General features: G+C 38.7%; 1 protein-coding gene across 1 annotated transcript; it reads right to left on the bottom strand.

Moving 5' to 3' along the window:
- Window positions 1–7,543: 7,543 nt before the first annotated feature.
- LOC124885794 lies at window positions 7,544–8,062 on the bottom strand. Its single transcript, XM_047394040.1, has one exon. The coding sequence runs from the start codon at window positions 8,060–8,062 to the stop codon at window positions 7,544–7,546; it is 519 nt and encodes a 172-aa protein (XP_047249996.1).
- Window positions 8,063–14,437: the final 6,375 nt, after the last annotated feature.

A 14,437-nucleotide genomic window follows, 5' to 3' on the forward strand; every position in this document is an offset into this window, starting at 1 on the left:
TTTGGTAATTCTGCTTCAGGTATGTGTTTTCCTATCCTTTATGCTTTTTTAATTTTGTTCAAGGCTTTGTGGTTGCATTTTTATCATATAATCATGCTAATAGGTACCTTTACTTCTCACTGGGGATAAATGAACCTTGGGGAAGAATTCAATACCCCAGATTTTGGCCTAAAAAATTTTCTTGACATTTTTGCTCACTGTCCAGGTAACGACTCACTGAATATTTCATAAAAAATCATTAAGGTTAGTAAGGCTCGAGTCATAGGTAAAATAATGAGGATTTTTCAAGTTTTAGTCTTAGATATGATTTCTGCCTTGCGAGTCGATAAGTATGCTCACGGTTTGTAGGTAGGGACTTGTGTCCAAAATAGTTATGATTCCCTATGCTCCGGCCTAGACTACTAGTCCATTCTAAGACTCATAACCAGTCATCATGAGTGGTGACATGTCCCATAAAGACTGGGCAACATTTTTCTGCATATTTAAGTATGCTCACATTATTCATCTCCTCTATTCCCTAATTATTACCTATGAAATAAAACACCCTAAGGGAACCTATAACTCTTCATTACTTAATCAAATACTCTTCCCTCTTCTCTCAAATTCTATAAGTAAGAACAATTAGTATTTTCTAAGGATTAATCATCTAGGGTTTAAATTGGTGGTTTCTCCCCATAACTCTTGGTATCTTAGGCATGTATTTCATCCCTATAACTTATTTTGTTAAAAGAATGCATTTAATTGTTAACCAAATGAATTTAATTGTAGGTTTTGAAATTCAGTCGAGGTCTTTTTTATGTTATTTGGTTGAATTGCTTTTTCTATGGTTTTTATGGATTCTTCATGTTTTGAATTGATGGTTTTTGAACTAATTGGGTGCATGGGTATGAAATTTGAATGGGGGTTGTGGATTCCCCAAAATTTATGAATAAATGAATGGGTCTTGAGGATTCCTCTAAATTATATGGGCTTTTGGTATTGAAATTGGTAATAACCTCAACTGACCCAATGAAAATGTATTTGAAACAAGCCTATATGAATAATTAAATCACTTTTGAAACTATGGCATTGCATAAAAGATTAATGGAATGTAAATGGTTGGGAAAGGCTTTAATGGACATTGATACCCAAAAATTACAACTCTGTTACGAGAATGTAAGAGGTCGCTATCAAATATAGACCCAACTCGATTGGGTGTCAAATCCCACAGGGAATACTGTGCTCACTAAGTGTCGTAATTGTTATTAGACTATTGATCAGAGTTTCTTAACCAAAATGGGGGTTTGGTTTCTCTTTAATTTGTAAAATGGTAAATTGTAAAAAGATTTATTCAACTAATGATTTTCTTCGTATTTTGTAACTTTATGAGATTAATCAAACCAGGGTTATGATCACCTAAATGCCAGCATCATTTGGGTTGTGAATTATTTATGAGTTCCACTAAATAAGTTCAATTGCAAGAATGGTTAAATCCTATTCTATATCCATTAGTTTCTCAACCTAAATGGATGAATTATCCTATAATTCTCTCAAACTCATAGGATGCCTTATTCTTTCAACCTAGTTCTTATTTAAGCTAATCTGATTAGGGCATTAGCTATTACTCTAAAGGTTAAGGCCCTTAATATTCATGTAAACACCTTCTTTTCCCCACAAACACTTTCCTCTTAGACAAGTGGTGTTCTAGGGCTTACTCTTCAAGTTTGCAACCAAGAAAAGTCATGAAATTAAAGAAAGGTTTATGCAATGTTATTCAATTATTGAACTCGAATTTATTCCCAACCCATAGGTGCATTTCACATTAAAGATCCATAACCTTAGTTATGATATTTAGCCACAACACTCCATTGAAGATAAAGAATTCATTCTTTTATTATTCATAGATAAATGGAATGTCTACTTACCAAGAATCCTAAGAATCAGTTCTTGAATCTTCAATGATCAGTTCTTTGATACTAAAATTCCCCAAAGTACTTGGATACCAAGAAGTTCAATAGATGAGAAGAAAACTTGTAAAAGGTAAAAAATGTGTTCTTAACCTAAAAGTTGGTATTTATATCCCAGATTAAAAAAAATGAATTTAAAATTTAAAAATGGAAAAACTGCTTCCCATTTGATGGTCCATATGACGGACAGTCCAAGATCTTACGGTCCACTATCTTTCCCGTCACTTGACTCATCAGAATGGCAGTTTCTAGATAACATCTGATGGTACACCTGGCGGTCCATCGATGGGCTGATGGTCCGCAATCTTTACCATCACGGAGTCCTTTTGGAAGAAAGCTTATGGATAAGAACTGGCGGTACACCTGGTGGTCCGTCGATGGACTGATGGTCTTCCATCTTTACCATCGCGGAATCCTTTTGGAAGGCAGCATTTGGATAAAAACTGATGGTACACCTGGTGGTCCATCGATAGACTGACGGTCCGCCATCTTTACCGTCACAGAGTTTTCTTTGGAAGGCAACTTCTGGATAAGAGATGATGGTCAGTATGGTGGTCCGTCCCATGTCTGACGGTCCATCATTTTGACCGTCAATTCCCTTTTTCTGCTATTTTTTCCAGTTTTCTTCTGTGGTTATCTCCTTTCACTGAAAATATACAATTTTCATAAGAAAATAATGCTAAATGTTCTGTAAAACACTGGAACATCAACACCCTCAACTTAAGATCACTGCTTGTCCTCAAGCAACCCAACACCAACATGCGCACATGAACAATAAAACGACAGGCAACCAACCATTGAAACATTCTCTTATGTAAACATTCACTTATCAGCTTAATCTCATGCATTTAACACAACAGAATCCACAACTAGCATTTTTTATAATTCAGCACACAAGCATGAATGTTACATCCCCCAGATAAAAACAAATTTAGTAAAACTTTGATTTCCCTCACAACAAAGAAGTCCACCACTCATTATATGATGTGGACACTATCCAGCTCTCACACTCACAAAAAAGATTCAAACATAGCCTAAGTACCCATAGGCTTGCCTTGGCCATACGACACGTCCTCACGGTTGACTCACTGGGTATGTTTTTGGGTGAAGTGACTCATTGAAACTTAACTCTCCTTGCCTTAGCATATTTTCTCCCTTAATCTATTACTTATGTCCTCTTTTTTTTTCTTTTTTGTTGAAGATTTTGTTTTTTTGACATTAGCCACCCTTAACTTAGATGCTTCGTCTAAGTTAAAATATATAATGTTAGCATTTGGCTAAGTTTAGAGATGAATGTCAAAGTCCTATGAAAATTTACTAACAGGGGAAGGAGGTTAAACCAATTTTTAGAGGTACAAGATGGGTTCAAACAGGAACAATCTTTCAGGCTGGGTTGCTTCTTAAGGTTAGAAGGTTTAGAACTTCAAGGAGGCTTGTTATCCTATCCTAATGACTCTACTAGAAGACTTTATCCATGGCTCAAGCAAGTTCTAGGTCTTATCCTATGGAAGAACTGTAAGTAAATCCTCACACCCACAGGTATCGAAGTTAAACATCTTTTACAATTCTTTGAAAGTTCATTACATGATTCTTGTACTTTTTACGGACCATTGCTGAATACAGAATTACTAATGGGTATTTGCACATGCTTAACTAAAAAAGTAAATAATGACAGATACAATGTTCAATATTTTATCTCAACATCATTTATTCTCCATATTGACAACTAAGTGCTAAAATAGAACCAATTTATAGATTAAACACTTGTATTTACATTACGCTTTGCAGAATTTAAATGCAAAAATTAAAAAAACCTAGACATGTCACTTCTACTAGATAGCACATGATTGGATTCAGAATATCAGCAACAACATCCAACCATGGTGAATATACCCCCACCCCCACATAGAAAAGTATGCATTGTCCTTAAAGCAATAAATTAATAGACATGAGAAATGGGATATTTACGTGGCCACTCACTCTTCTGAGGCATCTGTCAAATACGGTGAGTCTCCATCATCCTCACCCTACAAAATATTGGCCCCTATGGTGGTAGGATCACTCACAACTTCACCCTCGATATTTTCAGGGATGGTTTCCCGAATTAAACCTGCACTTTGCCCCCTTTCTAGGGCAGCACAAGTAGAAACTCCTGCCACTTCATTTTCTTATTTTGTTTGCTTCTTTTCAACTTCCTTCTTTGATTTCTTCATAGCTCTCCTCAGATTGTGCTGGTCTAACACCCCAGGTGACATTACTTCTCTCTTTCGTTGTTTTTCTTCTTTCCTTGCTACTGGTTCATCCATTTGCTGCTTGCCTTTATCTTTTACTGGTCTACCCATCAGATCCAAAATACTCTCACCATCATCACTTACTTCTAAAGTTAGACAAATACAGGCGGTTGTTATTGTTTCTTCTTTAACTCAGCTATGTCAGCCTTTCCTGACTTAAATTCAGCCATGAGCTTGGCAAGATCAGGAAGAGATAGTGAATCTAGCCTTTTGTTGATGTGAGCATCCATGTTATCAATCCTCACTTGAATAGTTTGAAATAGCCTGACTGCTTCGCCACAATTTCATCCACAAAAGGTTTGAAATCTCCCACCCACTTTTCTAACTGCTTCTGGAACCTCTTTTGATTTTTCACTTTGACAAAATTCATTGGGTTGAATCTGTATTCCGCAAAATCTGATCCACTAGCAAACTCCATAGAATCTGATCCTGCAGATGTACCCTGGGGCACATAATTAGGAGGAACATATGTGGTAATAGGTAAAGGCATACCTTCAGGCGTTTCAGGAGCTTCGGGAACTAGTGTAGACTATGATTGATGCGCTAGAGGCTTGTTCACCCAATGTCAAATTTTGACTCATCTCTAGACATTTTAATGTCTTGCTTATGTGTGGCTGAAACTTCATTATCAATGCCTCGAATAAGCGGCACACCAGCTTATTTTCATAATGCAGTAATAAAACATGGGAAAGGTATGGAAGTAGTCTGCTTATGTGCCCTCACAAATATATCGTCTGGAATTGGCTGGCCGAAACCAATGTCCAAACCTAAAACCAGACTGGCTACCGTCACGGCCCTGTGATTATCCAGGTTTCCATCTCTTTTAGTTGGTATTAACCTCAATTGAACAACATCCCACCAGAACTTAGCCTTGAAACTAAGTGTGAATTTTGCAATGCGTTCTTTGGGGTTCGTTGCGCAGGATTGATTTTTATCATCAGTGATCAACGATGCTCCCCAACATCTCTGGCCAGAAGAATTTCTCATTCTATATTCGAAATTAGGGATAGCAAGTGGACCTTCGTATGCTGGCCCAAATAATATTCTATTTATAGTTTGGGCCGAGATATCAACAATAACTCCTCGGATTGGAACAGACTCCCTGTTTGGTCTATTCGAAATCAAAGTCCCCTTTGGACATTCAGCTTTTACCAGACAAATATAATTTGCAAAGAATTCCCTTACCCAGTTTGGTTGGTACACCCCTGGTGGCGTGCTCATCCATGCCAATCCATAATCATTGAATCGGCGTTCAAGTTCCGAATATTCATGAAGCTCTATGGCCATATCTGATGTTCTTCAGAGAATGATCTCCGGATTCCTCGAGCAGTGGGATGCAACCTGTCGTAGAACTCCTTTTGTGCTCCTTCTATTTGCCACATAATAGCATCTCGTAGTTGGGGATCCTTCTGTCCGATCATGTTGTCAGCTTCAGGTTTAGGAGCTTCTCCTTGATTCTCTACATTAGCCGCTTTAGTTTCACCTTCTATAGGTGATGGTTGAGTTTTGAAGAAACTATCCCTTCATCTGGGCTGGAATCAGTGAAACTAATGCTATTGTCACTCCCCTCTTCAGACTGGGATGATGGTTTCTCTTTCCATTTGTCTGGTGTTATAGGCCAGTGCGGATGTATTTCTACCTCGCTGAGATTTTCCTTCCTTGGTTTGTGTATTTTTAAGAGCCATGTGACCTAAAAATGGATTAAGAAATTAGTGCAAGGTAAAACAAAGGCAAAAACAGTTCACAGTGAGGCCTGATGGGAGATTTGACGGTCCACCAGTGGTGGGATGGTCCGTCAGATCCACCATCAGCTTTATCCAGTATGTTTTATTTTTCTGTCTTTTGGGATGGTCAACTTGGTGGTCCATTGGAAACGTGACGATCCACCAGTCTGACCATCAAATACAATCTAGAAACTCATTGTCTTTGACGTTTGGGACGGTCAACTTGGTGACCCATCACAAAGTTAATGGTCCACCATGTTAACTGTCAGACCTTCGTCCTTGGGCACATTAATGGGTTTGACTAATTTTCAGCGTAGCTTAAGATCAAATCAATTTTTAGCTTGAGCAACAGCATTAAATCCATATTTTGAGCAAGACTTCATCCACTAAATCAAACTTAAACATAAATCATTCAAACTCAACACCATTAGACCAAATCATGAAACAATCGATGCCTTTACTTTTCAAATAAACAAGAGGAGAGAAATAAATAGTCATACCTTGATGTTGCAGTATTCTACTTGCTAGAGACTTCAGAGACTGAACTACTTGCAAATTCTATCACTTTTGTTACTCTTTAGTTTGTGATGGGGATGGGGAAAGAATGACCTAGCTTAAATAGAAAAATGATGGAGGAGTGGAGGAGTCTCAGATACGATAACTCAGTTCAGGTTCTTTGAATCTTGGGGAAGTGGAAAAATCAAAGTTCATGGAACGGTTAAAATGAGTGTACCCGCTCACTTTTATTCTTAAAATCTCATTTCGGGTCAAATACGGAGTACTTATAAATAGTATCAATTTAACCCAACTCGATTCAGAATTAGGGTTAAAGTGACAGTCGAATTGACAGTCCGTCATAAGTGTGATGGACCACCACTGGGAATGTCACCCGTCAACTGAGTCGATGTGTTTCTGTTTTGGTGTGACAGTTAATGGGACGGTCAACCATAGTCATGCCGGTCCACCAAATTGGCCGTCACTACTTAGCAGAATGCAGGTCAATAGTCTCACTTTTGACGGCTGCTTTGACGGTCCACCATATACTTGACGGTATGCCACTTATGGCTTCATGCCCTATCCAATAAATGTATTTTCCTTATTTTTTGTGACGGTTGAGTGTGGTGGTCCGTCATCTATTTAGTGGGCCATCAAGCGTACCATCAAAACTTTCCAGTAGCTTAAATGCACCCAATTTTCCTCTTTACAGCACTTCTGGTTCTGCACACTTTATACACACATCAAAATTTCCCAACAAGATAAAATAGACTCTACTTATGGTTACAACAACATGTTGTGGGTTGCCTCCCACTAGCACCTGATTTAATGTCGCGGCACGACATGGGTATCTTGAACACTCATACTTCATTGAGGTAGAAGAGATCAACACTTTTTATTAGGTATTTAGGACAAATATAAAGTTTGATTCTTTGCCCGTTCACTTAGAAGACACTACCATCTTCATTTTCTAGCTCGAATACTCCAGATGAGTAGACTTGTATAATTTTAAATGGGCCTAACTATTTAGACCTCAACTTACCCGAAAATAGCTTCAGCCTATGTAATCACCTTTTGTAAATTCTCTCTATGTAATCCTTTGGTCATGGTATTTCTTTATATTTTCTATGTACAAGTCAGCTCTTTCATAGGCTTTGAGACAAAATTCATCCATCTCATTAATCTGCTCCAATCTTAGATCAGCTGCTTCCTTTAAATGCATATTCAGCCTTTTTAGAGCCCACAAGGCCTTATGTTCTAGCTCAATTGGTAAATGATGTGCCTTCCCATAAACTAGCTGATATGGTGACATGCCAATTGGTATCTTAAAAGTAGTTTGATATGCCCACAAGGCATTCACCTTTTTGGTGAGAGTGGCCTCGATCTCACGACTCGACACCTCCACTTGCCCACTAGTTTGTAGGTGGTAAGGAGTTGCTACACGGTGTTGTTTTACTCTGTAATTCGCCAGCACAACCCTGAAGACTTTATTGTAGAAATGGGATCCGACATCACTTATGATTGTTCTTGGTACTCCAAAGTGGGAGAATATGTTCTTTTTCAGAAAGGCCACAACTTTTTTTCCTTTATTGTCAGCCAACGTCATAGCTTCTACCCATTTTAATACATAGTCTACAGCTACTAGGATGTATTTTAACCCATACGAGCTTACAAATAGGCCCATGAAGTCAATGCCCCATACATCAAATAACTCTACTTCCATCATCTTAGATATTGGTATCTCATGATGTTTGGAGATGATCCTTCTCTGACATTGATCACATCTACTAACAAGCTCATATGCATCTCCAAATAGTGTGGGCCAATAGTAGCCACGCTGCAGTACTTTCTGAGCAGTGTGGTCGCCTGCATGGTGACCACCAATAGGTGAATCATGGCATGCTTCCAAAATATTCAACATCACCAAATCTGGTACACAGTGCCTAATAACACCATCTGCACATCGCCGAAAAAGATAGGGCTCATCCCAAAATACTGGGTAACATCATGAATGAACTTTTTCCTTTGATAAAAGGAAAGATTATCTGGCATCACCTCACTTACCACGTAGTTTACGAAATCAGCTTACCACGGAATCTGCTCGAACTTAGCAGCTAGTATCGTCTCATTCGGAAAGGAATCATCAATATCTAATTTGTCCTTGGTTGCTTGTTCGTATTCAAGTCTGGATAAGTGATCCACCCCCTAATTTTTGCACCCCTTGCAATCCTTTACCTCAAAGTCGAATTCTTGAAGTAACAACACCCACCGGATCAATCTTGGCTTCGCAGTTTTCTTATCCATTTAGTACCTCAGAGCTACATGATCCGTGTGGACGACCACCTTCATTCCTAGCAAATACGTCCTAAATTTCTCAAAGGCATAAACCACAACCAGAAGTTATTGTTCACTGACAGTGTAGTTCTTTTGAGCCCCATTCAGGGCTTTGCTGGCATAGTAAATTAGATGAAAAAACTTATCCTTTTTCGGGCCCAACATAACTCCAAGCGCTACCCCACTACCATCGCACATTAGTTCAAACGGCTTTGTCCAGTCAGGAGAAATAATAACTAGAGCCTCCACTAACTTCAGCTTAATGCATTCAAACACTTGCCTGCAGTTATCATCAAAAGAGAACTTGGCCTCTTTTTCAAGAAGTTTGCACAATAGGTTTGCAACCTTCAAGAAATCCTTTATAAATCTGCGATAGAATCCTGTATGTCTAAGAAAGCTACGTACCCCTTTTACAGGGATGGGGGGAGGTAGTTTCTTGATAACCTATACATTGGCCTTATCCACCTCAATACCTTTTGCAGAAATTTTATGACAGAGAAAAATACCCTCTTTCACCATGAAGTGGCATTCTTCCCAGTTAAGGACCAGGTTAAACTCTTTACACCGTTGTAATGCTAGACTTAGATTCAGTAAGCATAAGTCAAAGGAATCTCCAACCACTAAAAAATCATCCATAAACACCTCAAAGGTGTCTTCAACCATATCAGAGAAAATCAACATCAAGCACCTCTGAATGTAGCCGGTGCATTACATAATCCACAGGGCATCCTTTTAAAAGAAAATGTGCCTTATGGGCACGTGAACGTTGTTTTCTCCTGATCCTAAGGAGAAATAGAGATCTGATTATACCCGGAATACCCATCCAAGAAACAGTACCAGCCTCTGCCTGCGAATCGATCAATCTGATCAATGAATGGCATTGGAAAGCGATCTTTTGGTGTCCACAAATTTAGATTTTGGTAGTCCATACACACCCTCCAACCTGTGATAGGCCTGAGTGGAATTATCTTGTTCTTCTCATTGGCCACTACTGTCATGCCCCCTTTCTTGGGCACACACTATACAGGGCTCACCCATTACTATCTGAGATTGGGTACACCACCCCTACATCTAGCCATATGATGATTTCTTTCTTCACCACCTTTTGCATAGGTGGATTTAGGCGACACTGACGCTCAATAATGGGTACATAATCTTTCTATAATTGAATCTTGTGCATACATATGCCAAGAGAAATACCAATAATATCTGCAATAGTCCAACTAATAGCTCTCTTGTATCTCTTAAGAATAAAGATGAGAGCTTCCACCTGTTATTCACCAAGATCAGTAGCAATAATAACTGGCAGAGTATTTCTACTACCAACGAACACATACCTCAGATGAGTAGGTAGCTCCTTCAATTCTAACATTGGTGGCTCTACAATGGATGGCTTCGCTGGTGGTGAAGGCTGATTCTTAAGGTCAAGATCCAGATTCTTGGGGGCATAAGAATACGACCCCATTCCTGTCAAACCACATATAGTTTTTTCGTACTCATCAATATCCTCACGCTCAATGTTCATGAGCACAGCAGCTAATGGCTCAACAGTAAACTGCTCCTCCAAAGATAATTCCAACTCTTACTCATAATAAATATTAACTATAGAGAACACATTCATTTCTTTTGGATGCTTCATTGATTTGCATATATGAAAATGCACCACTTCATCGTTCATCCAGAATAAAAGCTCATTTGCTCGCAGATCAATAAGCACACTTCCGGTTGTGAGGAAAGGTCCACCCAAGATTATGGGCACCTTGAAGTCCACCTCAAAATCCAAAATAACAAAATATGCAGGAAAAATGAAGGTAGCCACCTTCACTAACACATCATACAGAACCCTAACAGGCCGTTTTACCAACCTATCTGCCGTTACAAGCCGCATGTTGGTTGGTGCAGGATATCCCAACCCCAACTGCTTATAAATAGCTAGCGAAATCAAATTAATGCTAGCCCTAAGATCACATAAGGCCTTGGAAAAATTCAAAGACCTAACCGTGCAAGGAATAGTGAAAGAACCCAAATCTTTCTTCTTCTGTGCTAAGGACCTTATGGCAAACGCACTGAAATAATGGAAATTATCTGCCGGTTCATAGCTTGCTGCCCTTTTCATTGTCAAAAGGTCCATCACGAATTTGGCAAAACCTGGCATCTGCTCCAGTGCCTCCATTAAAGGCACATTATAGTCAGCTGCTTCAGCATAATCATGAATTTACTGAACTTAGTATCATCGGCCTTCTTCTTTAGTCTCTGAGGAAAAGGGGGTGGTGGTTTTGGAAGAATTTTCTCCACCACTTCCTTTTCATTGTGCTTTCTATTATCAATAATTTTAGACTACAGACAGCTAGGTGTAGTATCATGAATGACCTCATCCTGATTTTCAACTTTTATAGAATCATCACAATCTGTTTCAACAACATTCTCTTCCATACTATCAACTACAGAGTTACCCTTGGATGGATTTTTCAACACCTTACCACTCCTGGTAGTAATGGCCAAACATGATCTATCTTTCCTTAGATTTTGCACAGTGTCACTTCATAAAGTGCCAGCTTTTCTTTGATTGAATGTTGCCGATAGTTGACTCATTTTCTGTTCCAACTGCTTTACTAAAGTGGAATGCGAGTCAACCAATTAATTTATTGAGGATAAATTATTTTTTACCTCAGCTACTCCCGTGTTGGTTTCCTCCACTCCTTTTAAGATCTTGGCCATCATGTCCTCCATTGACATCTTCCTAGAGCTAGATGCAGTAGCTTCACGATTTCCAGAAGGGACATACAAACCTCTCCAATCATTCTTATTCTTCCAATTCCCTAGATATCGATCCTTTTATCCAGATATTTCATAATAGTTCCGACCTTGGTTTCCTTGGCCACTGCCTTGGAAACCCCTCTGATTATTCAAGTAATTTGCTTCCTCCTCAGAATCGGAGTCAGCTCTTCCCTATGATACAAAAACTTTGACCTTTTCTATCTTCCCCGATAATAAATGCTTAGTAAGAAGGTCTATTTGCGTTTTCATGTAAGCCATATCTTGGTCATGTTCCTCTTCCCTTCGCCTCTGTTCTGCAGTCATACGAATAGATAGTGCAGAGCTTGTTACCTCAGGATCCTTGGTATACTAAGATGTACTCTACTTTGTCATACAATCTAGCATCTCAGACGCGTCAATAAAGGTAAGATCCATGAATGACCCACCTACAACATTATCTACCACTGGCTTGGTCACCGAATTCAAGGCTCTATATATTATCTCCATCAAATGGACATTTGTCATCTGATGAATTGGGCACCGCAAAGCTTCTTCTTGAACCTCTCCCAAGTCTCATAGAGAGCCTCAGTTGAAAGCTGTCTGAAATTGCTTATCTCATCTCTCAATTGTGCTCTCTTGGATAGCGGAAAGAATCTTTCTAGGAAGCGTCTTTTAGTTGCCTCCAATTTATGATAGAGTCAGGATTTAGCCCACTCATCAATAGAGTTGCCTCTCCATATAGATACAAGGGAAATAGGCACAGACGAATTACATTCAGACCAACTCCTGGATTGTCAAATGACTTACATGATTTAGATAGTCGCCTACAAGTTCACCAAATAACCCTTTGAGTTGCAACAGCTAGATCATAGTTCTAGTAATGTTAAAATTAGCTCTAGGTGCTAAAGGTAAAGAAATAATAGCCCCTGTGGCACCAGACCAATCCAGTTCATCATCGTCATTATCAAAAGCAAACTGCACAGCTCTGCATTCGGGTCTCATTCTAGCATGGCTATCTCTATTGATAGGTTTATCCAAATCATCTGCACGTATTGGATTTAGTATCTTATCATCACCCAGATCTTTATCATCAGGATTTTATGCCCGACCTGGGTTATCAGGGTTCTGCTGATTTACTTGCGCAGCTGCCAATGCAGCTAACCTAGCCTGCTCTCGTTGAGCAGTTATTCTTTCAAGGTCTCATTGTGCATTCATTCTGCCAATGATATATGGTTTAGGATTTATAGGTAATAATGGTTGACCCGATCTCCGTGTATTTGGCATGCACAAGAGTCATCCTGTTCAAAACAAAAACAATAAACAAAAAGTAAAATTTGAGAATCTTTGACCAAAGGGTCTATTAACTATCGCAAACTTAGTTGACAATTGTATTCCCTAGCAACAACGCCAAAATTTGATATGCCCAAGTTACAACTCTCTTACGAGAATGTAAGCGGTCGCTGTAAAATATAGAACCCAACTCGGTTGGGTATCGAATCCCACAGGGAATACTGTGCTCACTAAGTGTCATAATTGTTATTAGACTATTGATCTGAGTTTCTTAACCAGAATGGGGTTTTTGTTTAATTTGGAAAATGATAAATTGTAAAAAGATTCGTTCAACTAAAGATTTTCTCCATATGTTGTAACTTTATGAGATTAATCAAACTAGGGTTATGATCACCAAAATTCTAGCATCATTTGGGTTGTGAATTATTTATGAGTTCCACTTGAATTATTTATGAGTTCTACTTAACAAATTCAATTGCAAGAAAGGTTAAATAGTATCCTATATCCATTAGTTTCTCAACCTAAATGGATGAATTATCCTATAATTCTCTCAAAATCATAGGATGCCTTATTCTTTCAACCTATTTCTCATGTAAGCTAATCCTATTATGGAATTATCTATTACTCTAAAGGTTAAGGCCCTTATAATTCATGTAAACACCTTGTTTTCCCCACAAACACTTTCCTCTTAGACAAGTGGTGTTCTAGGGCGTACTCTTCAAGTTTGCAACCAATAAAAGTCATGAAATTTAAGAAATGTTTATGCAATGTTATTCAATTATGGAACTCAAATTGATTTCCAACCCATAGGTGCATTTCACATTAACGATCCCATAACCCTAGTTATGAGATTTAGCCACAATACTCCATCGAAGATAAAAAATTCATTCTTGTATTATTCATACATAAATGGAATGTCTACTTACAAAGAATACCAAGAATCATTCTTGAATTTTCAATGATCAATTATTTGATACTAAAATTCCCGAAAGTACTTGGATACCAAGAAGGTCAATAGATGAGAAGAGAACTTGTAAAAGGTAAAAGATGCATTCTTAACCCTTAAAGTTGGTATTTATATCTCATATAAAAAAAGAATTTAAAATTTAAATACGGAAAAACCGCATCCCATTTGATGTTCCATAAGATGGACCGTCCAAGATCTGACAATCCACTATCTTTACCGTCACTTAACTCATCTGAAAGGCAGTTTCTGGATAACATTTGATGGTACACCTGGCGGTCCGTCGATGGACTGACGGTCCGCTATCTTTATCGTCGTGGAATCTTTTTGGAAGGCAGCTTCTGGATAAGAACTGACGGTACACCTGGCCGTCCATCGATGGACTGATGGTCCACCATCTTTACTGTTGCAGAGTCCTTTTGGAAGGCAGCTTCTGGATAAGAACTGAAGGTACACCTAGCAGTCCGTTGATGGACTGATAATCCACCATCTTTACCATCATGGAGTCCTTTTGGAAGGCAGCTTCTGGATAAGAGCTGACGGTCTGTATGGTGGTCCGTCCCATGTCTGAGGGTCCGTTATTTTTACCGTCAATTCTCTTTTTCTAATACTTTTTCCAGTTTTATTCTATGGTTA

This window comes from Capsicum annuum, chromosome 7 (genome assembly GCF_002878395.1).
Source record: "Capsicum annuum cultivar UCD-10X-F1 chromosome 7, UCD10Xv1.1, whole genome shotgun sequence".
In the NCBI taxonomy this organism is placed as follows: domain Eukaryota; kingdom Viridiplantae; phylum Streptophyta; class Magnoliopsida; order Solanales; family Solanaceae; genus Capsicum; species Capsicum annuum.